The sequence below is a fragment of the Pogona vitticeps genome, chromosome 12, assembly GCF_051106095.1.
Source record: "Pogona vitticeps strain Pit_001003342236 chromosome 12, PviZW2.1, whole genome shotgun sequence".
In the NCBI taxonomy this organism is placed as follows: domain Eukaryota; kingdom Metazoa; phylum Chordata; class Lepidosauria; order Squamata; family Agamidae; genus Pogona; species Pogona vitticeps.
Genome location: NC_135794.1, coordinates 840995 through 866490, shown reverse-complemented (window position 1 = coordinate 866490; position 25496 = coordinate 840995). Strand labels below are relative to the sequence as shown.

Genomic DNA, 25496 nt, shown 5'->3' with positions numbered 1-25496 from the left:
TAAAACTCAACCGACACCCCGAGAGGAGCAGAGAGCTTCCAAGAAAAGAAAAAAAGAAAAGAAAGGGGAAAAAGGTCAAACCTCAAGTTTTCAAGGATACTTCTAGTCATCGCCTTCTGAACAGCAAGATTGTCACACGGACAGATTATCTGCCACTGGTTGAGGTTTGCTTTATGAAGGACAGCACATTGTGTCAGAAGCATCTACAAACTGATAGAGAAAGGTATCAAAAGGATGAAGGTCATATCCCTCTGGCGAGGAAAACCTGGGCATTCTGCCCCACTCTGGCCAAGGTTAAAGTTCAACACGGGCACCACCTCAGTGGCCCATAAATATCAGGAAGGGAGAGCACGACATTGCTTTGTCGCCTGCAATTTTTAAAAAACGGGTTCCTGCAAGGACTGCTTTAGCCACGTGCGATTTTTCCATGTCACCCAGGGCTCCTTCCCTCTCTTCCAAAACCAACTCCCAGCAGGAGGGTCCAAGGCCGTCTCTCCCACCAAAGGCCAGCAAGGCCCAGCCTCGGAGTGTAAAAGCGAGGGCCGAGCCACCGCCACCCCTCCAGGTGATGACGGCCGGACAGCAGCTCCCGGTCTCCTTCGCCAACGGGGCCGCCAAACCAGCGTCCTCAAGTGGGCTCTGGGAGACGTTTTCTGACTCCAGAGGCGGTGTGCTTTCAGGCTTCACGGATGTGGTCCAGAGTCTCTCTCTCTTTCTCCCTTTGGTAAGGCATACGAGCAAACCTCCTCATTTCCGTTTTAAGGGACTTGGGCAGGGCGGGATGAGGGCCAACCGCAGAGAATCAAACACGTTTCATCCCACAGCTCATAATGCATCATCAGCTTTCCCTTCCAGTCCCTTGTTCCTGCACCAGGAGAGATCCTATAAATAACAGCACCGCTCTGGGCTGCTTTTATCTACACGGCACCCCATCCAAACAGAAAGGGCCAAACTGAACGGTGAGGCTAGTCGGAAACGAGCCTCCGTTCCTGACGCTCCGCTCGGCTGCGATCCGTCCTTCTGTGATTCCCGGAGCAGAGTTCCCTTAAGCTGGCCTTTTGCACTGGAGCAAGAAGAACCTTGGCTGCAGACTTGGCAGGAGACACACACACACGCACGCACGCACGCACACTCCACTGCCACCAGGCAGGAAGTCTCAGGTGGGAGGGGGCCGCAAGCCGGCAGCCTCCCTCCGGGCAGTTCAGACACGTGCCTTGGGCCAGCGCCCAGCCAGAGAGCCCCACGGCTCCTTCCGGGGCCGAGAAGAGGCCCTCGCTCGCTCACTCGCTCACCAATCGTCCCGGTGGTCGAGGTCCCAACAGTGTGGCAGCGCGTCCTTCTCCCCCCCGCCCCACAACTCCCCCCCCCCCAGAAGTCATGATTTTCTCACCGGAGCGTCAGGCAGCGTGACAGAGCTCTCCCTCTGGAGGAGCCCAGGCGCCCGGCTCCGTCTGTCTGTCTGTCTCGGGGGGGGGTCCCCCGTCCTATGGGGGCCTGCCAGGCCCAGGCGGCACAGGGAGGGGGCGTCTCCACAGGCTCCCTGGCCGGAGGCTTCCAGGCCGGCCTGTTCTCGGGTCCGGGCAGAGTCTCGCCCCCTCCCCGGCTACAGGATGGCACAGGTGGTCTTCTCCTTCTCCTTCTCTTTCTCTTTCTCCCGCTCTTTCTCTTTCTCCTTCTCTCGAGGCTCCTTCCGTTTCCGCTCGCTGCCCGCAGAGGGTCTTCCAGTGGACAGAGCGGCCACTCCCTGTGCCGGCTACCAAGAGAAAAAAAATGGGGGGGGGGGGGAGGGAGGATGCTGCTTTTCGGCTCAACCGCACCCATCCGGCCTGCAATGGATGATTGCCCCTCTGCCCCAGAGGCCCTTCAACCGGCCCGGGGACTCACTTTCTGAAAGCCAGCAAAAAGGGGGCAGGGGGTTCTCTGGCCTGGGATCAAGGCAGGGGATGGAATGGCAGCTGGCCGGTTCCCTTGGCTAGCCTCTCCCCTGGTTCAGGATCTTGACCTTTCTGCTTCTGGGGGAGAGGGGGGCCATGGCCCTCTCTCTCACACACACACACACACACTCCAGAATTCCTGCCAGAGGTGTCACCCTAGGAGATTCCTGCCCTTTTGCCTCCCATGCCACGACCGACCGCTGCTCTGTAAAAGGACACGCCAACCCCACCGTGCTAGAAGCAAAAAAGGCCTATTCTCTCCCCCCCGCCCCACCCCCAATAGGGTGGTTTATCTCACTGCAGACTTTTTTTTGTTGTTGATCACTTACAGCACGTTTTAAAGAATATAAAGCTTGCAAGTGCCACGGTTGAGAATCAGCACAGACCTGGGGGGGGGGGGTGGCAGAACCTGAGCCTGTGTGGAGCTTCTGGAGGTAAAGCAGGGTGTGCTGCTGAGCTCCAGCCCTTTCTCTGGGGATCCCACTTTGGAGAGAGCACGCGGTGCATGGAAAGGGCAGAAGGGGCCAAGGGCCTTACCTGGACCTGAGCAGGGGTGGCAGCCGCTGCTGTTGCTGCTGCTGCCGCCGCCTGTTCCTGCTCCTGATAGTACTGGGAAGCCCGCCGGTCCTCTTCCTCCTGGAGCTTCTTGGCAAGTTCGAGGTCACTGATCCCTTCCGGCAGCTGCTCCCAGTTGAGATCTTGGCTCTGCTGCTCTTGCTGCAGGGAGAGGGCCATCAGGTAGTCCTATGGGGCAAAGCCATTTGTTCGTCAGCGAGGCCCCCCCCTTGGTTCCCCATAAGAGGCCTTCCTCCTCCTCCTCCTCCTCCTCCTCCTCCTCTCCCCCACGAGGACAGGAGGATGACTCCGGCAGCCCCAGCAGACCTGGCACAGCATGGCTCTTTCTGCGCAGCCCCAAAACACACACCATGGCCAAGTGGGTGCCCGGTTCTCCCCCCCCCGGTCTACCTGGTCTATCTGGTCTTGCTGCCCTCTGTAAACGGTCTCCGGGTCCGACGGCGGTCGCAGGTGGAATTCTGAATCACAGAAGTTTCCGTCCCCATCCACGTTGTGGAGACTCTCCCAGACGACTTTATCTTCTGTCAGGAAGCCCTGGTCGGTCACCAGCAAGTAAAGCTGTCCCTAAAAGTAAGGGAAGGTTTTTACCCCCCCCCCACAGGGGCCATGGAAGCGCTCAGAGAGCCCTCAGGGCTGGGCCTGCCATGTGGCCTCGAAGACCATGACTGTCGTTGCACCGTGGAGACCCTTCCCTCGCCTGGCCACTCCACGGCACACGGAAGGGACGCGACAGGGTTCACAACACAGAAACGTAAAGTGGCCTGGGATTTTTTGTTTTAAAGGCCACGCATGCCTCTCCTGCCCCTCTCTCTGAACTCATCTGGGAGATGTTCAAAGAAACTCAGCATGACCTGAGGGCACGAGAGCTGAATAAAACTGACCAGCTGTACAATTTTTTTTACATAAAAGAGCAGACCAGCCACAAAGGGGGAAAAAAAAAGAAGAGTATCAATTAACTACCTGGGTGTGCCTGCAGGATTATAATTTAAAAAAAAAACTTCTTCAAAAGAACATTACAAGCTAAAAGATATTCCTTAACAAGCAGAAAACAAAAGGCCGGGTGTAACGATTGGGGCTCCTTTCGCTTGAGCTCTGAGGGGCTCATCGAGACAGGCAGGGCAAACGCACAAAAAAGCCGCCCCCAAGACTCGTCAGGAGCAGCCGGACCGTGCCTCGGGAGCAGCACACCGGACCACAACCCTCCCGCCCCTCGCGAACCTCCCGCCCATGAAATGGAAGCAAACCTTTCCAGGCCCGATACCTTGTGTTTGGTCATGGTGCTGAAGTGGTTGTTTCGGAAGAAGACGCACAACTCCCCTTCTTGCACTGAGGAGGTCAGCTCGCAAAGGCCGTGGTAGGTCAGCTGCGTGGCCGTCTGGTGGAGGAACTGCTCTGCGACCGAACCTGGGGGGGGGCGAGAACCAAGGGACAGACTCGCACCCAGGCTTCACCCTTACGCCGCGCCACGAATGTCATCCCGCTCCAACCCGTCCGGAGAACGTGACGGCTCAACTCGAAAGAGTGCTCCACAGACGGGGATGCCTAGGGAGTCGGGTGCGGAGCTGACACTTGCGCGACCCAGAAGGAGCTGGAGCTTTGGGCCAAAGAAGCATGAGCTGAAAGAACACGCAAGCGTCTCCGTGATGCCCCAAAGGATGGAGGCCCGCTTTTTATACTAACAGAAACCCAACGCCATGCAGACCTGTGAAAAGCCTGGAGTTCGACTTCTCAGATTCAAGCCAGATAAGACAGTCTTGCTTGGGAAGCAAGGCGGGACTTCCCCCCCCGACCCACCCAGAGAGCTCTTATGGCCGCGAGAAAGGCCCACGCCCGAAGGCGGCAGAACCGTCCACTCGGCCTGGTTTGCTTTAGAGGTAAATAAGGAGGCGTTTCCGTACTGCTTTCCACAGGGTGGGAGGGCAGGGCGGGCTGTGCCTCTTGGGTGCGGGAGAGCACCAGGAGGAGGAGCGGCCACCTCCACCCCCTGGCAGGTGGGCCTCCCAGGGGAGCCACGGCCAGCCCTCTGATGGAACAGGAGGAGGCTGGGCGGTTCTCATCCAGCGGCACGACTCTCCTCCTCCTCTTTCTCTCCGGTTACTCCTGACTAGCCATGGTGCTGCTACGGAACCTCCTGCCCAGAAGCTGTCGGACAATGGGTACCAGGCGTGGCCCGTCCCGGGGGCCATGGCCACCCACGTGCCTTTCCTGCAGGCTGGAGAGACCCACTGCTCGAGTGGAAGAGCCCGGGAGGAGCCCCCGGGGCAAGCCATGCAGAAGCCGTCCACTCACCTTCTGCCACCAGCTCGCTGTTCTCCGACTGCTTGCAAAAAATGATTTTCTCCACAAGCTGGTTGTAGCTGCAGTTTCCGACGGCTTTCACAATGTCGGCCATCTGGGGAGGAAGAGGAAGAAAGGGGGCCGAGAACGACCGCTCTTTATCGGACGTTACAAGGCAGTTCTGTGGCCCCGTCTCTTTTGACCATCCCAACGACCTTTTCCAAAGTGCCGACAACACAAGGGGCCAGAAGGACACCCATCCGTGGAAAGAGCCTGAGGTGGCCCCTGTCAAAGGAACCGTTGGTGACCACAGAGAGGCCCTTCTCAGAGGGAACGCCCCAATCCCCCAGATGCCCTACTCACCGGCAGCCCTTCCCTTGCTTTATTTGGAGTACCCGCCCAGATCTGTCATGACCCTCTTGGGCCCTTTAAGATTCCTGCCGTTCCCCCCGTTTTAGGTTCTTTCCTTTGTCGTGTTATTGGGGCCTTTTGGGCACTGTGGATGCTTTTCAGGGCTTTGCTCCATGAGCTGCCTTCTGGGTAGGGGACAGATCCCTGTGGACCCCCCCCCGGATGCCCCAACAGTGACCGACGCATCCCAATGATACCTCCTTACCTGAGGGTCTACCAGCCACCCGTGGTATAACGGAATATCCAAGAGGTCAAACACGATGCATTCAGGTGTGTATTCAAAGACCCGCACGCCAGTGAACTTGACGTTCACATCCAGGCCCGTCTGGAGCTTATGCAGGATGGCCATGGCATCGCTCATGTTCTGCCAACAGGAAAAGGAAAAAGAGCAAGGGCTGGCAGCCAGCAGACAACACGAGGCCACCGGGCCCACGTTTTGTATTGAACAAGCACTTCGCGATGCTCCAGAGCAGGAGCTCTGGCTGTTACGTTCTTTGCCTTGTCCAACAAAAAGGGAAGTTTAAAACGTCTGCCATTCATCAGCACCGCGTGTGCTTTTTTACTCTTCAGACGACAATCTCTCTGACTGATGTTGAACTTCACATGACTACACGGGTAAATACGTAACACAACTGTAGTCATCAAAGTTTTTAACGCTGACGAGTTAAATCTTTAAAACATCCGGAGGCAAACAGCTGAATTTCATCCTATTTTATTACTGTATCATCTGTTGAAATCAAGTAATGGGGACTGGGGGAGAGGCAGCATTAGGACACTCATTGCAGTATTTAAAAGTTATGACAGAATTTTTCCAGGATTCCATAGAGGTTGACAATTTCCTGTCATCTTTTTCATCCTCAGAAAACCAGTGGAAATAAGTTTATATTTCTATCTCTGCCTCTCTATTGCTGCAGATGCAATGTACAAGTGATCTCAAATTAGGGAGGAAACAAATCCTGTAAGATGATGGACTGAAGGACAAACTCATCTCAGAATTGTGGCCGCAGTCCGGACACCCGGCTCCTCAGCCACGATGTACTCCATGCCCTGAGCTGATTTTTATTTTTCAATGGGCAGGAAGAGACCGTCGCCCGCCGATTGAACCTCCTCTGGAGCCTTAAAGCTGTGACATCACAGTAAGAATAAGAAGCCAGACATTCTAACTCGCGGCGAGAAAAACGGCACTTCCTCTGAAGACAAGCTTCTTACCTGCTCATAGTTCAAGCGCTGCGTTTCTGAGATTTCTTTTGGTTTTGAATCAAGAATGTAGTCACCTGGAAGTAAACAAACAAACAAACAAACCAAGCCCCTCTCATTTGCATCCTGTAATTGCAATGGCAGCCGTCTGTCTGTTCACGGCACCTCAAGGCCCAGGTTCTCTGTGTCCCCCCCCCGAAGGCGATGGCCAGGATGTATTTTTTCAAGTGAACCCCAGATGTGGGCACACGTTCAAAGTTCTCTTCGCTTCCCCAGTTCCTGGCAGGTAAGGTTGAACTGGGCAGAGAGGGACTCGCACGGTGCACCTCTCTCCCCCCCCTTCCCCTTCACCCCCCCACCCCCACCCCCGGGGAGGTATGCCTTCTTTCTCCCAGGGCATGACCCCCTTTGCGATGCAGAGCTGCCCCCAACTGACCTAAGTATTCCATCAGCTGCTCAGCGGTGATGATTTCCATCATGGGCGGGAGTTTCACCTGTCGAGGAAAGAAGGCCCAGGGTGAGGCCCCCCCTCTGCGCCTTTGACGCACGCGCACAAAAACACACACTGGTGTCTCTCTTTTTTGGAAGGTGTGGCCCCAGCCTTCGTAGGTCTGGCCGTCCTCCTCTGGCTTTCCTCCTTTTGGGGAAGGGCCACTGACGTTTCCACAACGTGGCTGCACCAACCACTGAACCTCCAGCATTGGACCAGAACGCCGGTGAGCCCTCTCCGGCCAGTGTCCCCTTGCTGCCTTCTGGACAGCCTTGGTCAGGGCTCCATTCTGACACACACACACCGTCTCTCTCTCTCTCTCTCTCTCTCTCTCTCTCTCTCTCTCTCTCTCTCTCTCTCTCTCACACACACACACACACACACACACACACACACACACACACACACCATCGGAAAACAAGCATCGGTCCGGTCCGTCAGTTATGGGAGCTTCCCAGCAGGCCGGCCTCTCTGCCCATGTCCAGATTTTTGACCGACGGGTGGTCCACCCCGTTGAGCAAAGACAGAGACCGTCCACCACGGCCTTCTTCCCCCGCCCCCCCGCAGGACGACACTCGCCCCGAAGCCATGCACGGCGACTGGCCATACCCAAGCAGGGGCCCCTGTGTGGCCCTCCAGCAGCTGGGGGTCGTCAGTTGTGGTCTGCCCGGGTCCCCCCAGCCAGGGGACCAAGGACCATGGGGGCTGTAGTCCAAAGTGTTGCTGGAGGGCCCCGGGGGCGGACCTGGGGGGCCAGCCTGACCCAGTTATTTTTTGGGGGGGGCGGCAAGGCTGTCCTTTCTGACCTGGAGAGGAGCCCCAAAGGGCTTGGCTCTTGACCTCCTGCAGCCCCCCCCCCCTTGTCCCTCCAGAACGAAGCCTTGCTGGCCCCGGAGCGGAGCTTGCCCAGAGGCCCCTTCTCTTTTTTGGGGGTGGGGTGGGGGGAGGTTGTTGAAAGGGTCCCTGGCAGCGCGAGTCCCCTTCCTTCCTCGGGGCGGATCTCTTCCCCATTCCGGCTGGGGGGGGGAAGAGGGGGACACCCACCCCCTAACCACCCCCCCACCTCACCCTCTCCTCCCTTCCCCCCCTCCCCTCGCTTCTCCCCCCCCTCCCCTCGCGGGCGCGCACCTTCCAGGCCAGGAGGAGGACGTTCATGATGGCCAGGAGCGGGCAGGGCCCGTTCTCGTTCTGGGTGACCACCGGGGTGCTCGCCTCCTTCCAGCGGACCCACTTCAGGTGGTAGACCGACTGGCCCGGGAAGCGCTCCTTCGCCCCCCCGACGCCGACGCCCCCCGGGGGACCCGGAGGAGGAGGAGGACAAGGACCGGGACCGGGACCGGGACGAGGAGACGGAGAGGCCGGCCCCGAGGGCGAGGCAGAGGCAGAGGCAGCCCCGGCCTCCTCCTCCTCCTCCTCCTCCTCCGCCGCCGCCGCCTCGCCCGGGGCCCCGCCGGGCTCGTCGCTGGGCAGGGGGGCGCCGCTCGGGTCTCCGCGGGAGGAGGAAGAAGAGGAAGAGGAAGAAGAGGAGGAGGAGGAGGAAGAGGAGAGCAGGTGCGAGAAGGAGCCGAGCGAGGAGCCCGCGGGGCTGCCGGACCCGGAGCCCCCCTCCGAAGGGCTCCCCGCGGGCGGTGCCCCCGCCGCCGCCCCCGCCCCCGCCTCGCCCTCCTCTCCCCCTCCTCCTCCTCCTTCCTCCTCTTCCGGAGGGGGGGCACCGGGACCCCCGGAGACGCCGACGCTGCTGCTGGTGGTGGTGGTGGTGGCCCCGCTGGGCGAGGGGGGCTCCGCCGGGCTCTCCATAGGGAAGAAGAAGAGGAGGAAGAGGGTGGCGGCCCGGCTAAAGGCCCCCCGGGCGTCCCCGCCGCGACCGCGACCGCGACCACCACGACGGCGCCAGCAGCAGCAGCAGCAGCAGCGGCGGCGGCGGCCGCTCTTCCTCCTCCTCCTCCTCTTCCTCCTTCTGGGCCAAGCGGGGCCTGGTCGCCATGACAGGCGGAAGCCACGCCCTGCCCCCGGCCACGCCCCGCCAGGGAGGGAGGGAGGGGCAGCCCCACCGGGGAAAATGCGTAAGCCCGTGACGTGGCCCGGAGGGCGGGGCTTTCGTCCCCCTGTAACCACTCCCACCCGCGTCCCTGCCTGCCTGCCTGCCTTCCTCCTTGCAGGCGGTCCTCTCCCGGTGGGTGGGCCCGTTTCCGAGAGAGAGAGGGGGGGGAGGCCCCTAAGGGGAGTTGCCTCTTTGCAGAGACAGCCCCCCCCCGCTTGCCACCCCACCCCCAGGGAGGCAGCCTCGGAGGTCGCTTCCCCATTGGAAGGGGAGAAAACCTTGGTTTTTCCAGTAATGATGTATGGAAGTGAGAGCTGGACCGTAAAGAAGGTGGCTGACCTCCGAAGAATTGATGCCTTTGAACTGTGGTGCTGGAGGAGGCTCTTGAGAGTCCCCTGGACTGCAAGGAGAACAAACCTATCCGTTCTGAAGGAAATCAACCCCGAGTGCTCACTGGAAGGACAGATCCTGAAGCTAAGGCTCCAATACTTTGGCCATCTCATGAGAAGAGAAGACTCCCTGGAAAAGACCCTGATGTTGGGAAAGTGTGACGGCAAGAGGAGAAGGGGACGACAGAGGATGAGATGGATGGACAGGGTCATCAAAGTGACCAACATGAATTTGACACAACTCCGGGAGGCAGTGGAAGACAGGAGGGCCTGGCGTGCTCTGGTCCATGGGGTCACGAAGAGTCAGACACGACTAAACGACTAAACAACAAGTTCCAAACAAAAATACAGAAGGGAATGCTTCTTAGACCATTACCATCTTGAACAATTAGCTCATCAGAATTAACAACTAAACTTCAGGCACACCACTGCTTTTTTATACAGTGCTTTATTTGAGAGACCATTCACCTCCCTGCCTATAAACACCAGAGATACACAGAGACCCTGTACGAAACCATCCTCTTTCTGCCAGCTTTTTCACTCCCTATACATGTTTTTTTTTTGGGGGGGGGGGCTTCTGGACACAGTGCAACAAATGACTCCTTAGAAAGCATCAACTGAGCGGCCTGTTGAGACTATAACGCAAAAGATACAAGCAACAGCTGGCATTTTACAGATGGGGACACACCTTTACACAACAACAAAAGAACTTGCTTCTGTGAATCACAACCCTGAGAAAGAAGCGCTCTAGGAAGAATCTTCGGTTTCCATGGTGTCCCGCAGCTGCTGGACCATCTTCTCCTCCAACTGTTTGCCTTTGACTTTACATTTTGAAAAAAAAAAAAAAAAAAGAGAAGAAAAAGGAAGGGTAACATTTTTAATCACTCACTTCTGGCAGCCCTGCAGCAGGCCCTCCTACACCACACCCTGACACCCTATTTCACACCACACTGCTCGAGAAGTCACCCACAACCACATGTGTCTCACCTGCCTGTGGAGCCTGGATGAGGTGGATGTTCTGCTTGACTTCCGTAATGTCTTGTGCTTTCTGCAGTTCCTTCCCCTTCTTTAGCCTGGGGGCGTTTGAGGGGAGAGAAGAGAAACATGTTTATTCCAACATCAGGCACAAAAGAGCGTGCCCTCTCCTGAAGAAGAAAACATACCTGTTCATAATGAAAGTGGCTTGACGCTTTCGTTTGATCTCCTCTACCCTCTTCATGGCGTCAACTAAAAAAAAAAAAGGAAAAACAAAACCAGGCATTGTTAAGTTAAAAATTAACTTCTTTTCAATGGAATTTTTTTCAGGCATCAGCCCTCGATGTTAAAAAGTGTGAACTATCTACAAAAAGTGGGCGCAGTGAAGAGAACCAGGCCATCGCTGATCCCCATCTCCCCTCAGGCACAAAGCCAGCAGAGATGTCTTAGCCCTGCTCCGTCCTCTGTCCGATGGAGACCATCGCTTTGTGGGCTCTTGTACCAAGTTTCAGCAAAACTGCACTCTGCTTCCCAACACAGATGTTTTTGCCCTATTTGGAAAGTGGTTGGGGGTGGGATGCAGGATTATGGCGGGAACTCCACCCCCAGGTATGTGTGCTCACTAGAACGCTGGCCGAGGGGCTCCTGCCCTCGGGAGCCCTGGAAGAGAAGGGCTGCCCATCCATCACACAGAGAGCTCTCTGCCCCAGTGAGACACCCTGGCGGCTCCATGGAGGCTGAGCTGCCGCCCACGGCGTTGACAGGAACTTTACTGCTTAGGAAAAGGAGGCAGCTGAGATTGCTCTACACAGAACTACCAACAACCGTGCACTTGCCAATTGTGGTTTGTCTGTGTATATTTCAACCGCAAGGCATCCGGGCAGCAGAAACAGCCACAAATGGCCGAGTCCACCACAAACGACGCGGCTGCCTTCCTAGCAGGCAAAGGGGTCACCCCTCTGCAGAGGAAAGCAAAAGCCCCGACAGCTTCCAGGAGTGGAAGAAAAAAAAAACCACCCAGGCTTTCCCGCTGCCCTCTTTCCGCCCTGTTCTTTGGCCCCCCCAAGTGGCTGGGAAAGCACTTCGGAGGCTCCGCTGCTCAGACAAACGCCGAGGGAGGGCCTTTGGCAGTTGGGAAGGCCAGGCTGCTGGTGCTGCCAAGAAGAAGAAAAGTCGGGGGAGGGGGTGTCCTCTTCTTCCTCCCTCCCTCCCTCCCTCCCGCCACGCCAAACCCCTCTGCCCGTCCACCTAGGAGGAGTCCGCGTACCTGTCTTGTTCCAAAGCTCTCGCTGATATTTCACAGGTTCATTTCTTCGCTTCTCAAATTCAAACGAATTGTCCTACATACGTGGAGAAAAGCGGGCGGATGACCACCACCTGCAGTTACCGGCAGATGCTTCCAAAGAGGAGGTGCCCCCCCACCCCACCCCACCCGGGGGGGGGTTTCAGCCCTTCCGAAGCCACGACCGACCCACCGACTGACCGGGAGCCTGGCCTGACGGACCTGACCCCCCCCCCCTCTTCCTCAGGAGCGTCCCCTCCGTCCCTGACCCCCCCCCCGTGCGAGCTCCTTTCACCTGGAGGGGGGGAGAGGGAGCTGCTGCTGCTGCTGCTGGGCGGAAAATCCAAAGCGCCCCCCCTCGCCCTCCAACCGACCCCCCCACAACCACCGGTCGCCTTGCACGGCTGCCCCATGACCCTCCTCCTCCTCCTCCTCCTCCTACAGGCGGGGGGGGGTCGTGCTGGTTCAGGCCAGCTATCGGGTGCCCCAGACCCCCCACCCACACCCACCCCCCATATTCAGCCCCCCCACCCCCTCCCCCCCCTCCGGGCTCCTCACCACGGTCAGCTCTTTGCCGGCGCCCTTGCGGAAGGCTTTGGTCCAGCGGACCTTCCGGGGATTCCGCTTCCTCTTGAAGTTCTTGTGGCATTTGGAGCGGCAGAAGCGGAAAGCCTGCGGGGGGGCGAGAGAGGGGGGGGAGATGATGGAGGGGCCTCGTCAGGGGGGGGAAGAGGGGGCAGGGGAGAGAAGGGAGGGGGCCGCCCGTCCCTCCCTCCCTCCCTGGGCGCTCAGAGACGCCCTCCCCCCCTCCCTCCCGTCCCTCCCTTCCTCCCTCCGGCGGACCTTGCAGTCGTTGCGGACGAAGAGGACCCCGTGGCCCGGGTAGACCGGGCTCGAGCAGAAGTAGCACTTCTCCACCCTCATGGCCGGACCGGAACAGAGGGGGGGGGGGCGACCGCACCGGAAGGAAGGAAGGGAGGGAACGGAAGGAAGCTTCCCTCTCGTTGCTCCCACGCCTCGCCTAGAGCGGCTCCAGCTTTTCCCTTGTCCTCCTTTTTTCTTTTCCTCCGCCAGTTGGAGAGGGTTGGGAGAGGCTACCGGGGGGGGGGCAAACGGAGTCCACCTCTGCCACACACGGGGTGGGGGTGGGGGTGGGGGTGCCTCCAGTTGGAGGAAAGAATTGGGGGAGGGTAGGTCTTTTCCCAATGAGAGCTATAGAAGGTCTCGGAGCGGACCTCCCTCAAAAGCACCGAATCTCATTCTGATGTGCTCGAAAGGAGCTCTGCAGAGATGCTGCCTTGAGGTACCTGGAAATGTCTCTGATGTGTGCTCAGCTCGTTTGCCTCCTCTCTGGGTCCAGGACAAGTTTTCCTGCTTGCTAATGAGTTGAACAGGAATTATTGGCCTGGGTTTCCTGCTTGAGATATTGAGAGGAGGCCTGGGATGATGATTTTTGTCATCTTACTGCAGTTGGCTCTAGGACCTATGGGGCAACTTGGAGATGGCAACTGCCATAAACGGGTAGGTCACGACAGGGAAGTATGGAAAGGGGGGTGGTGGCACTGGTGAGCTTCAAAGGCTGCTGTGAGGTGACTGGGGACCCTCAGGGGAGCAGCCTAAATGATTGCTTCCAAGGGCCGAGGCGTGGACCAACTTCGGAGGCTGACCCACATCCCATACAAGTCCTGCAAATGCCCTCCATAGAAAACCTGGCAAGTCCTTCCCAATCACATAGGCCAGACCCAGGCGGTAATTCCGCAGCAGGATCCTGGGGCAGGAGCATTTACTCGCTGAGGGACCGAGAGGCCATGGATAGCCCTTCCTCCTGGGATCACATCCTGCCCTACTGGGTGTATGTGTGTGTGTCCTCTTCTACAGGTTAGGGGGATTTAAAGAGTTTCTAAAGTTGGGGCTCTTTTTTTTTAAACTGCCCGACTAGTGTGTTTTCTGTTTATTTCTTGGTTGGGGGGGCAACGGGCCCATTTTCACTTTTAATTGCAAAATGCGTGAAGGCAAGTGAAGAAAGGAAGGACCTTCAGTTCCCGGGCGACGGTTGGCCCGAGGACACGCCTCCTCTTGTGGCGCGCATGCTCAGAGGATCTCTTTCCCTCCGTGGTGCTTTGCACGAAAGCTCCGCCAGGGGGCGAAGTCCCGAGAGGTGGGCGGCCGGAGCGGAGAGGCGGGGGGGGGGAGAGAGGGAAATCATCTGCGCCTGCGCAGGAGGCAGGCCGCGTGCGGGAGCGGAGCAGGCGGTAGCCCCACCGATGCAGCTGCTGCTGCCGCCGCTCGAGCCGCCCTGTGCCTGGTGCGGCCCCGCGCAGCATGCGGTACCGGGTGCGCCTGCCTCTGCCGGGGATCCTGCTGAGCGTCGGGCTGGGCCTGGCCTCCGGGATCTACATCTACCGGCCCCTCTTCTCCTCCTCCTCCGAGGAAGGGCTGCCCCAGAAACGGCGGGGACCCGATCCGCAGAAGGAGGAGAAGGACCCGCCGCCGCCGCCGCCGCCGCTGCCCAGGCCGGAGGAGCCCTAGGAGGAGCCGCCGCCGCCACCGCCCGAGGAGGAGGGAAGCCCGCCGAACGACCGACGGACCGACCGCGCACGCACGTGTGGATGGGCGCGCATGGCCCGTGTCGGGTCTGCAGGACGCCCGCCCGCCTCCCCCCCGAGAGAGAGAGCTCTCCGTTTGTTCGGGGGGGTGTATGTGGAGGGAGGGCGCCTCGACCGGCAGCGCCCCGGGACTGACTGACTTCGGGGGGCGGCGAGCGGACTGGGGGGGGGGCGGGGGGCTCTGATTTCCCCCCCACACACCCGGGGGGGGAGGAGGAGGATCTGAAATAAACCGAGTTTTCCCCGCCCGCCCCCCCCCCCACTGGGCGGCGCCCTTGCCTTCCTTGCCCTTTGGATTGTGGTGCTGGAGGAGGCTCTAGTCTAGAGAGTCCCCTGGACTGCAAGAACAAACCTATCCAAGAAAATCAACCCTGAGTGCTCCCTGGAAGGACAGATCCTGAAGCTGAGGCTCCAATCCTTTGGCCATCTCATGAGAAGAGGTGATTCCCTGGAAAAGACCCTAATGTTGGGAAAGAGTGAGGGCAAGAGGAGAAGAAAGGGACAACAGAGGACGAGATGGATGTCATCCAAAGCGACCAGGGTCCAGGGGGTCAGGAAGAGTCGGACACGACTTAATGACAGCAAAAACCTTATCCCTCTGCGGAGAAGCGGCCCTCCCAAGTCGCTGAGATAACGGGGGGGAGGGGAAAGGGTAGCCATGGGCAATGGGCCGCACCCCTCGTCTTCAGAGCCTCCTTGGGGGCAAACCTGAGCTGCCCCTCCTTCCATCGCATGGCACTGGGTATCCATGGTGGTGTAAATACCCCTCGACATGGACTACACGTCCCACTTAAAGCAAGAGCTGCGTGTAATGTGACATTGATGGAGCTACCTTAAACTCAAGGGTTTGGAGGCAGAGAAAAAAGACACGCCTCTGTTTAGATATATGTGAGGCATTTAATTTTCACTCAAGAGGTATATACCAATCATTCTTCCAGAAACAACTTAGCGCTGAGGCTGTCTGTCGGGAACCAAGAGGTCCCTGCAAAAGCACAGCATTGTGATATCCCGTCAATAAATGTTAAATGATCAGTTAACATTGGCTTGTCCTTTTAAACTATACTGTACTAATCCACTAATAGTACTAACTGTAAATCCCTCTTAAGATCCATAACCAGCCGGGTCCTTCTGAACACCAGGCTCTCCCGAGGAGTCCTGCAGAGGATGAGAGAACAGGAAGACCCATCTGCCTGGCAAGGCTACAAGAGGTTTGGTACTACGGCCACGGCCACGGCTCCATCCTGTGGACTCCTGGGGCTTGAAGTCAGGTCAGAAACGAGAGCCCTCTAGTCAGTGCCCCTGAAGTGTAGCAGAGAGTTCTCCATGTCCTGCACAATGACCAGTTCCAGGGGTCCCGAAGGAGGAGTCAAGGGCTGTTGGAGTGGAATCAGACTTGCTCTAATAACAGTGTAGACGCACCCTTGGGTGTCGGGAGGGTGAAGGTTAAGGAGCCCTCATTATTCTTGGCTAAAAGCCCAGGGGGGAGCAGCGTTCATCTCCACCCTTTGATGCCTTTTCTCCTCCTTTAATTTTCTTCCCCACCCTGCCTCGTCTCTTGCACCCGAATACAGCTATAAGCTGCTGCAGGCTGGGATTTCTGCTTGTCTTACTCTGCGTTACATCAACAAAAGAAGAAAAATACACCCAGGAAGGATCTCTTATCAAAGAGGCGATAAAACTGCAGCTGCTTGTCACTCGGAAACAACACAGCCCGGCCGCTCGGCTTGTTTCCCTCTTCATCCGCGTTCTCTGGAAGCAGCTGTTTCCTCTGTGCTGCCAGAGAGGCTGAAGGGCTGCGCAGGGAGGGCCTCCTCCTCCTCCTCCTCCGTCATCCATGCGCTGCGCTCCCTCCCAGAGAAAGCCTTTGAAGTTGTGTCACTTTGTGTTGAAAAACAACCTCTGACATTTTTCCACAAAAAGGCCCAACACCACGCGCAAGCACACATGCACTCATAGCCAAAGTATTTTTAAAAAAATTATTTTTAAAAAAGTCTGGTCTGTCCTAACCTAGCACCTCAGTAAGAAAAGTGACAATAGAGCCACATTACAACCCACTGAGGGCCAGTCCTGAACACTCTGAAGCAGCAAAGCTACAAAATTTCTGCAAAATAATGAGAGTGAGCTATCTGGAAAACCTGCCTCTGTATATTGATGTCTGCTTGTCATGCTGCTGGTTTGAATACTGAGCTATTGAAGTGCTGTATGTATGTATATTTTGTTATATATTTTGTAAATACACTGCAAGAAAGAAGACTCTGTTGTGTTCGTTTATCTGCGCTTTATTCTGCTGAAGAAAAGATAAAGACACAGACGCACATTCTCTCAACAGTATGTATAAGAATTTTCTGCACAATTATTTGCCTGTGAACAGAAGTTGCAATGGATAGAATGTTTTTCCCCCTTGACAAATAGGTGGAACTGTCAGCTGATCCCCGAGTCAGATTTTTTTCAGGATATGGTGACCAAACAGCAGAAAAGAACCGTCTGGGTGCTGGCAGGGTCCCTGTTGCAACCCACCTGCTTACCTGACGAGGCTTCTTTCGTGTCTCAAAGGAGAGAACTGTGTCAGGAAATCACTCGCACTGAACAAAATCCCCTTCTGGAGCGTCACCTAATCTGAGGAATGCGCTTAAACCTGACGGAGTTTTGGCAGCAGGGTAAGGAAATTGTGAGACAAGAATCATCCCATATCAGATGAACCATCAACAGACCGTGAGACTCAACCACGACAGAAAGAAGCCAGGTTGGATGGAGGACCAGGCAAACCCTCCGTGGGCGCAGTTCGGTTGAACATTCCATTAAACGGGCATGCTCACGGATGAAGAAACTCCAACTGGATGGAGTGAGTGGGGCCTTCCGCAAACAGCCACACGCTTATTTTAGCCTCTGCTTTACAGGACAGAGGGATGCCGAGGCAACTAGAGGAGGGTCCTGGAGAAAGAGATTCACCTTTCCACTTGCCAAACCAACCAATGAGTTGCCAAAACAGAAAGGTTTATGGCCAGTTGCAAAGGACACCCTACACAGCCCCTTCCAATGGTAAAACATTGCATGTTTAACTAATTAATAAGCCTGGAATGGACACAGCAGGACTTCCTTTGGAGGCAATAACATGCTTAGGGCCAGTTTAAAGCCAAATTGAAGGGGAAAAAGTCATTGCTTTTATCCTATTTTTTGCAGAACCGGGAGACACATTTTGCAAAGATTTTGCTACAGGGTGCTCTTCTGCATGTTTTATTGGAGACGTGTCTCCCTGCTTTCAGAGGGGCTTACTCCAAGGTAAGCACGCATTCAAATGCAGTCCTATGCACATAAGGTGTGCTTCCAGGCTCTGGTCCTACACCTTTTCCACAGTCTAGGGAGCAGGACTCGCTTCTCTGCGCCACCAGTCCAAGGTTAGGGCTGCCCAAGGAGAAAAATGGGATGAGAGAGAAAACCCAAGGGGGGAAACTTCTGAGCTCCTCGGTGGGAAAATGGCATTTTGGTATAATAAATAAACAATAGATCAGGGCACTTTCAGACAAACAAACAAATTACGGACCGGTGTTTATCTGATGCCAGATGTTTTTTCCTCTTACTTGGCAGGTGCATGTAAGCCCTGAAGGAAACAAAAGGTAAAAGGCTGACGTGCCAGTCTAGGGAAAGCTTCAGTGGGTTCAAGGGAGCGACCACGGCAGGGACTTAAAAGTGACCCAGGGAGCAAAGAGCCTGCTTTTATGGGAGAATCCGCCATAAAAATCGCCAGTGCTTTTGCCAACATCTGCCTCGGCCCGTGCACGGGGGGGGGGACACACGGATCAGCCGCCGTTCCAGGCATCCTCCCTCCGGACCCGAACTTGCAATCCCAGAAATCGCATCGCCCTCCCCCCCCCCAGTAAAGAGGGGATGATGATGATGCACCTGGGACGCGTCGTCCAAATAAAGTAACTCCCCCCCCCCCCAGGTTTGCTGAGCACGAGCGCTTCTGAACCGGTAGCTGGGCCTCTGAGCCCTGCGGAGCCACCAGCTCAGAAGGGGATCCCCCGCCGAGGTCAGCGGCGCCCGATCCCGCCCCGGTGGCCCCGCCGTGACCCCCCCACACCGTCTTCGCCCTTTTGGGGAAGCGACGCGCCGTGACCCGCCCGCCCGCCTGGCTGCCTTCCCCGGGGGAACGCCCTGCGCCTGCGCAGCCCGGGCGAAACCCCCCGTTCCCTTCCCTCTGTCACGTGACGCCAAAGGGGGCGTGGCCTCGTTGCTGGTACGCGAGAGGGCATGAAAACACAAGGGCGGAGGGAGGGAGGGAAGAGGCGAAAGGGGCGGGGCCGAAACAAAGAAAAGAAAGCCGGGTGGCGTGGGGAGGCGGGGCCCTGTCTTGGCCACGCCCCCTCCCTCCTCCCCTCTCTTTCTCTCTCCCAAGCGCCTGTCTGCTGGCGCCCGCGGGCGGGGATTTGCGTGCGTGCGCGCTCCCGCGTCCCGAGGCCGGGCGGGGAAGGAAGGAAGGGAGGGGAAGGGGAAACCGGGGGCGCGCTCGCTCGCTCGCTCGCTCGCGGCGCTTGACGGACGGAGGGACTGAGTGGCCGGCCCGCCGAGGAAGGAAGGAAGGGAGCGGGAGGGAGGGAAGGAAGGAAGGGTTGGCCGTGAGGCGACCGGGCGCGCGCGTCCCCCTGAGGGGGACTTTGGGAGGCCGCCCGCCGCCCGCCGCCGCCTGAGGCGAGGCTGAAGGAAGGAAGGAAAGCAGGCCGGCCGGAGGAGGAAGCAGCAGCAGCTCCGCTTCTCTTTCCCCTCCCTCCTCCTTCCCTCCCTTCCTCCCTCCGAGCGGGGCGGATGCTTTGTGGGTAGGAGGAGGAGGCGGAGGAGGAGGAGGCGGCCGCCTGGCTGGCTGGCTGGCTGGCGGGAGGGCGGCAGGTGGCGGCGGCGGCGGGGCCTGGGTCCGGGTCCGGGCCCGGCGAAGATGGTGCTGCTGAGGGTCGTCGTCTTGCTTTGCTCCTGGGCGGCCGGAGCCGGAGGTGAGGCGAGGCGAGAGGCCACCAGGCCGGGCTGCCGGGGTGGGGGAGATGGGGGGCGGGAAGAAGAAGGCGGAAGGAGGGCCGCCGCCCCCACCATCACCACCACGGCGGAGGAGGCGGCGGCGGCAGCAACGGGGCTCGACGGGTGGCGGGTGGCTTCCTTCCCTTTCCCTTCCTCTGGCTGGGGAGGGGGGGCTCTCCGGGGAGGGGGGTGGGGTGGGGGCGTCTCTCTCTCTCTCTTCCTCCGCGTCCCCCACCCACCCCCCTTTCCGTCCAGGCCCGGGCGGCCCTTCGGCTCGCAGCGCCCCCCCCTCGGGAGGCCTGGCTCTTCCTCTGCCCCCCCTCCCCCCGCTTCTCTCTCTTTCTCTCTAATGGCGGCTCCGGGTCTGGCTTCCCCCCTCCCTTGTTTGTTTGTTTGTTTGTTTCTGGGCTTCTGTGCCAGGAGACTTTTCCCCCTCCCCTCCCCACCGCCGCCTTTGGACGGGCCTCGAAAAAGAGGGCAGGAAGGGGGTCCTCGGAGGGAAGGGGGGCTCCCCCAACCCTTGGGCTTCCTTCGCCAGGTGGGGGGGTTCCGCTTGTCTCTCTGTCTCTTTCCCCCCCAACCCCCGGGCTCCTTCACAGCATCCTCTCCCCCAGGGAGCCGGACCCCTGCTCCCCCCCAAGACACACAGAGGGACAATGAATCTTGGGGTCTCCCCTCCCCTCCCCCCTTCTTCCACAGTGGAGGTGGCCTTGGATGCCCCCCCCCCGCCGCCGCTTCGGCTTCCCAGACAGAGTCGGTGTCAGCAGTCCCCCCCCCATACACGCACATACTGTCCCCTTAATGAGCAAAAGAAGGGGAAAAATTAAGACAGTTGCAGAAAATCTGTTTATGTGTATTGGTGGAAGAGTTTGGCACCTTCTGTTCTTATGATTGTTATCATCATTGGGAAAAACTACCATTTTGTGGAAGATTTGGGAAGCATGACTCTTCCCCCACTCACCCCAGTTTTTATTTTCCCAACAGAGAACTTTTAGGGGCCCTCAAAGCTGCCAGAGGGACCCCAGGTGGTGCCCAGAGCCCACTTTCCCCTCCCTGTCTTCTGTAGTCCAGATTGGCATGTATTATTATTGGCTAATAGGGGTTTTCAAGATATGAGTTAATTAAGAAATGGTTTTCCTTTTGCCATCCCTCCTCTCACGAGTTTTCTGTGCTGGCAGGGATTTGAACTCAGGTCTACTTAATTCTCCACCCTAGTCCATCATTGCTGTATCGGCTATACAGGACTCTTGCAGTTCCAATTGTATGTTGTTGTTTTGTAGTCGTGTCCGACTCTTCGTGACCCCGTGGACCAGAGCACACGCCAGGCCCTCCTGTCTTCCGCTGCCTCCCCGAGTCGGGTCAAAGTCATGTTGGTCCCTTCGATGACCCTGTCCAGCCATCTCGTCCTCTGTCGTCCCCTTCTCCTCTTGCCTTCACTCTTTCCCAACATCAGGGCCTTTCCCAGGGAGTCTCCTCTTCTCATGAGACGGCCAAAGTCTTGGAGCCTCCGCTTCAGGATCTGTCCTTCCAGTGAGGGGAGCCTTTCAAACTCTTCCTGCCTCTCTTTTCATTCCTCTTTCTTCTTCTGCCTCTTGTGGAATGGGCCAGCTCTTTGCCAGCCCCCCTCTCAGTCCTCCTGAGTGTCCCTCCTCCTCTTTTTCCTTTGGGCCTCCACACCCTCCCACATGAATAGAGAAAGGAGGAAGCTTGTGTGAAAAGGAAGAACAAGGCATTCCCATTCACCGTGCACTTCAAATGGGCATTGTATGCTTGCTTACACCAAACATGGGGCAGTTTCTAGGGAATTTTCTTACCCTCCCCCCCCCGCCATCATTCTTCCCCCCCCTTTGTATGGCCTGCTGCTGAATCCTGTCAGGTTAGGGCATTAAAGCTGAAAGATCTGGATGGGCTGAAAAGAAGCACACTTGATTTTTTTCCAACCCAGGGTTGTTATGAGCACCTTCAGGAGGCAGAATAGCACCAGAAAGTTGCATAATTGATCCTTAAAAACATTGAAAGTCAGAGAGAGTGGTTTATTAAATGGATTTCTTAAACAAGTTGAGGACTTTCTGGAAGGAGGAAGCCTGTAGGTAATCTGAGATGCTCAGCTTTGTCCTCTTCTTGCTGTGAATATGAAAAAAAGATGCAGCTTATAATTGCTTGTCTTGGTTCAGTTAGTGACATTGTGCTCCTGGGGTGGGGGTGGGGGTCAGGAATCCTATTTTGAACAATGCAGTAACTTTGGTTCGCTTAATATTTGTGATTCCAACGGAATCCTTTCGATTAAGATTTCAAACTTTAGGTCCTAATGATGTGGGCTTTAGTCCACTAAAAGGTTGTCACACAAGAAATCTTAGTTGCTAAGAAACTCCTTGGGTCTTTTGCTCATTTCATAATAATTTATGATGAGGCCAACAAGGTGTGGTGTTAATCATACAAACTTTGAGATTATGTAAGAGAGCGTCCTAGAAGCAACTGTTCAGGAAGTGCGGGGAAAGGTATGTGCCTTGCAAAGAGGAATTGATAGAACAGCAATATTTCAACTTTATGAGATTTATTCTTATAGTACATGAATATGCCTTTGCTTGCGCTGCAGGTCTACAACATGATTAATAAAGCACATCAAACAATATTAAGGCCAGGATCATCCCTTTCCATTGTATTTAAATAATGCCACAGTTTTAGCATGAACTCAGTTAGATTTAGTTTTAGTGTATTTAACTGTATGATAATTTGTTGTTTTAAATATGCTAAAGATTAAACTTCCATGGGCTTGCACACGCTGAGAAGCTGTGTGTCCTCAGAGTCTGAGTCTGCTCGTGAAAATTTTGACCTGCACTATTGAAGTTATTGATAAGGTTAATAGCATCACTAATAAGGTCAATAGTACCATATCCAGCATCTAAAGCAGTGTGCTTCCCCGTACCAGTCGCTGGGGAGCATGAGATAGGAGTTGGAGGTGGGCGTCCCTGCAAGCAACTGGCTGGCTACTGTGTGGACACAATGCTGGTTCACAAGGTTTCACTTTCAATTTTATGTATGTGTTCTGGCTTCTCTTCCACCTTTCCTGCTTCCAAGTGAACTAAACTTGGACTGGGTTCATATGGTACACTAACATAAGCAAAGTTAAAAGTTTGCAACTTGTTAGGTATAAAGTAAATTATGGAATTAAAAATTCCCTTTGAATGGGTTGTGGAGCCAATCCGTAAGCCTGGTCTCCTGGAAACACAGTTGGGGCCTAGCCTGAGGTTTTCTAGGCAGGTCCCTTATCATGAGTCACAACCTTTGTCCATCTGTCCTTGTTGGCGCCTATTGGCAGCGGCTCACTGGGGTTTTAGGCATGGTTTTCATCCGCCATACTAGAAGATCTTACCAGGGGTTGAACCTTGGACTCTTTATACTGCCCTTCCCTTTTCTTCTCCCTTGTGTGAATAAGACAGAGTGAAAGCTAATAGGCTGGCCAATTTAGAACAAGGCATTGTTTGTGGTCCTTTGTACTGTATTTAACTCTGGACTGCATGATCCTCACACCAACGTTAGTCCAAATCAAGATTAAAAAACTGGGGTCGTAGATGATTGATTTATTTTATTTATATCCTGCCTATCTGGTCGGTTAAGACCACTCTAGGCGGCTATGATGCTATAAATCAGGAAATTTCCAGTCCATATCTTGTTTCTGCCATGAACACACTAGATGGTATTGGCAGATCACATTATTGGGCTTCATCCATGCCCCTAACCTGGTTCCGCAATATGTGAGGTAATGTTCTTAACTGGCCATTTCCTTGATTTCATGTCTGAATGCATGTGAATAGCGTTTAGGGGCATTCAGCAGATATACAAGTGCATTTCTATTATAGGAACAGGATTTCAAATCCTTAACTTCCCTCTATTTTGACTTAATAACAAAATTGTGATTGTTCTAAAGTGGAAGTAGAAGTGTTGACTCAGTTAAAGAGAAGTGCTTGTTTCTTCCTTAAACCAAGGGCTCTGAACTGTAGTCAGACTGCTTGTTCGTGTTAAAGATCCCTGGTGGTTTCCAATGAAAGATGGCTACCTTTGCTCCACAAATATAGTGAATGGCTGCGATCATCTTTGGGATATAGGAAACACTGGGTCCTAGAAAATGGCAGGCTTTCAAAATAAGGTCATTTTTGGGAACATTTTCTTAACTTGAGTTCAGAATGGAAGCCTGACTTTCAGATATGCCACGTAGAAGTAATTTCAGGTTCAACAGCTTGCATATTCTTCCAGTCACAAACGTTTCAAAAGATTGTCACGTGTTGAAAGGGGAGATGGAGGATGATCTCAGTCTTTAGCACGTCTGTTCATAAAAGATAAGGCTGTCTCTAGTGGCAGCTGTAGATCACCTCCCATGTTAAAGGCATGGAAAACTCGTCCTGAGTACTCTATACCTAGAGAACTCTGAATTGGACTCGCCCTCAGTCACCATCACTGGGATGGGAGGCCTGGTGCCTTGGAATGTTAGCTGGTGTGGAATATGAACGGAGGGTACTGTGGTGATCAAACCATGATAGGAATTATGCGTTCTTGTTTGATGATTCCTAGAAGGTGACGGGCCATTTCCTCCCTGGCACTAATTTGCATACATCTTCTTTCTGCTGCCCTGAATCAGGGACACCCCATGCACTTGGAAGCTGTTGTGTGAAAGGCATTGTAAATGTTCATGTTTGTGGTTAGATCAAAATTGTTGTGTCTGTTCTTCGTGATATAGATCAGTGGTCCCGAACCTTGGGCCTCCAGATGTTCTTGAACTACAGCTCCCAGAAGCCTTCACCACCATCTCTGCTGGCCAGGATTTCTGGGAGTTGAAGTCCAAGAACATCTGGAGGCCCAAGGTTGGAGACCACTGATATAGATGATACATCAGTGTCGTTTGCTCATATGATGGAGATCTCAAGCGCAATTTTGAGATCTTATGAATTTCGGCTTCCTCTTATTCTTTCATTTTTGTTCCCTACTGTGTGCAACTCAGCATTAGACAAAGCTGTGCAGTATAGGTATATTTCCTTGTTTCTGAATTAAGCAAGTTTGTATTTACTTGCTTGTGAGATGTCTGGAATCATAGGGGATATTTGGCCAACATTCTATTAAATTATCTTGACATTAATAATTAAATAAATAAATATAATTTTTAAAATCTAATCTAATGTCAGGCCAATTGATTTCACTGGATCTGCTCTAATTGAGACAGAAATTGGGTTTAACCCATTAAATGTTACACTCAATAAACAGTTTTACAAAACGTTACAACAGCTGTTTGGAACCCCATACGTGAAGAATAATTTCCTTTGAGCCAGTCTGAATGAAGAATCAGAACTAGTCATGGTTAACGGTGAGCTGGAATTGTCTAGTTTGGATCATACCTCAGCCAGGTGGTGGCTTTTGCCAGACTTCTGTTTTCTTGTCTCAGGCTCCCATCTGTAGTATGATTACTGATCCTTGTTACTTAATAATGCATTACTGAAATGCACGGAATATGTAGGGGAAGTAATATAAAGTTTCCCAAGCTGCCCCTTCTTGATGGAACGCCACTGATTCGAAAAGGAGTAGTGGTAATGACCACACTTCTATAATAGGAAGGAAACTGATTGCTTCCGGTCAGATAAGCCTATGGTCAGATAAAAAGATATGCAAGTTTCCCCCAATTTCTTCCTTAGAAAAAAAGGAAAGGAAAAGAAACGAAATCATATGGGCAAGCTTATTAAGCGGTTTCTAATTCCAGGTTAGCTCTTTTGGCATGAACTAACTAACATTGTGGAAGTGCAATACTTAGTATTTTTAGGGGAAGCGTAATCTTAGAAAGGGCCATAAGGAGCTCCCCTGTGCCAGCCAGGGTGGGCTCTTTAGTCCAGCCCAGCGAGTTTGAACAAACAGTAGCGCTCAGGCAAAGGGGGTCGATGTTTCCCATCAGCTGATCCAATCCTTTGAACTGGAAGCGCCAGAATCGAACCTGGGACCCTCTGAATGCCCACCAGTGTTCTTCTGAAATCTTGTTCTTTCCTGCTTGGAGATACAAAGTCCGTTTTTAAAATAACTTTGGCACCTTCCTCAAAGTAGAGGATTAACCTCACTGTGAGAGCAAGTTAGGCTGATCAGAAATGACTTGTTTGAATTCACCCTGTGAGCTTCAGGGCTAAGTAGGAATTTGTATCCAGAAGTAAAACTCTGTCGCAACCTGATAAAGATTCCTCAGGTTCTCTGAGGATGTCTTTTGTTCTGATTAGTTCTGAAAAGTCTCCCAGTAGTTTCCTACAAATAGTAAATTTGAAAGTGGGCATTCTTGTAAG

The 25496-nt window shown here is 54.8% G+C and overlaps 3 protein-coding genes across 6 annotated transcripts in view; 1 reads left to right on the top strand and 2 right to left on the bottom strand.

Annotated features, from left to right (window-relative positions):
• Positions 1–1456: 1456 nt before the first annotated feature.
• Positions 1457–8697, bottom strand: MINDY2 (MINDY lysine 48 deubiquitinase 2). Of its 2 annotated transcripts, none has more exons than XM_072981767.2 (9): positions 8014–8697; positions 6832–6889; positions 6408–6472; positions 5404–5562; positions 4800–4902; positions 3772–3914; positions 2901–3074; positions 2472–2678; positions 1457–1753 (listed from the first exon to the last, which is right to left on the bottom strand). In XM_072981767.2, exons 1-9 carry the CDS (start codon positions 8680–8682, stop codon positions 1604–1606), a joined length of 1728 nt encoding a protein of 575 aa, XP_072837868.2. In that variant the 5' UTR covers positions 8683–8697; the 3' UTR covers positions 1457–1603. The 2 variants fall into 2 exon arrangements, with proteins under 2 accessions (XP_072837868.2, XP_072837869.2); XM_072981768.2 differs by having other exon boundaries at positions 2472–2651.
• A 1191-nt stretch (positions 8698–9888) lies between these two features.
• Positions 9889–12570, bottom strand: LOC140702419 (putative ribosome biogenesis protein RLP24). Its single transcript, XM_072981960.2, has 6 exons — positions 12416–12570; positions 12131–12244; positions 11558–11630; positions 10479–10542; positions 10303–10388; positions 9889–10136 (listed from the first exon to the last, which is right to left on the bottom strand). Exons 1-6 carry the CDS (start codon positions 12494–12496, stop codon positions 10063–10065), a joined length of 492 nt encoding a protein of 163 aa, XP_072838061.2. The 5' UTR covers positions 12497–12570; the 3' UTR covers positions 9889–10062.
• A 6110-nt stretch (positions 12571–18680) lies between these two features.
• The window catches only part of ADAM10 (ADAM metallopeptidase domain 10), a 32554-nt gene continuing 25738 nt past the window's right edge, over positions 18681–25496 (top strand). The window contains exon 1 of one of the 3 annotated variants that reach the window (XM_072981962.2): positions 18681–19163. In XM_072981962.2, coding sequence (XP_072838063.1) covers positions 19109–19163 — 55 coding nt within the window. In that variant the 5' untranslated portion in view covers positions 18681–19108. Of the gene's footprint in view, positions 19164–19746; positions 25227–25496 lie in introns of those variants that run through there. The other 2 variants (XM_072981961.2, XM_078381199.1) reach the window with 2 other exon arrangements.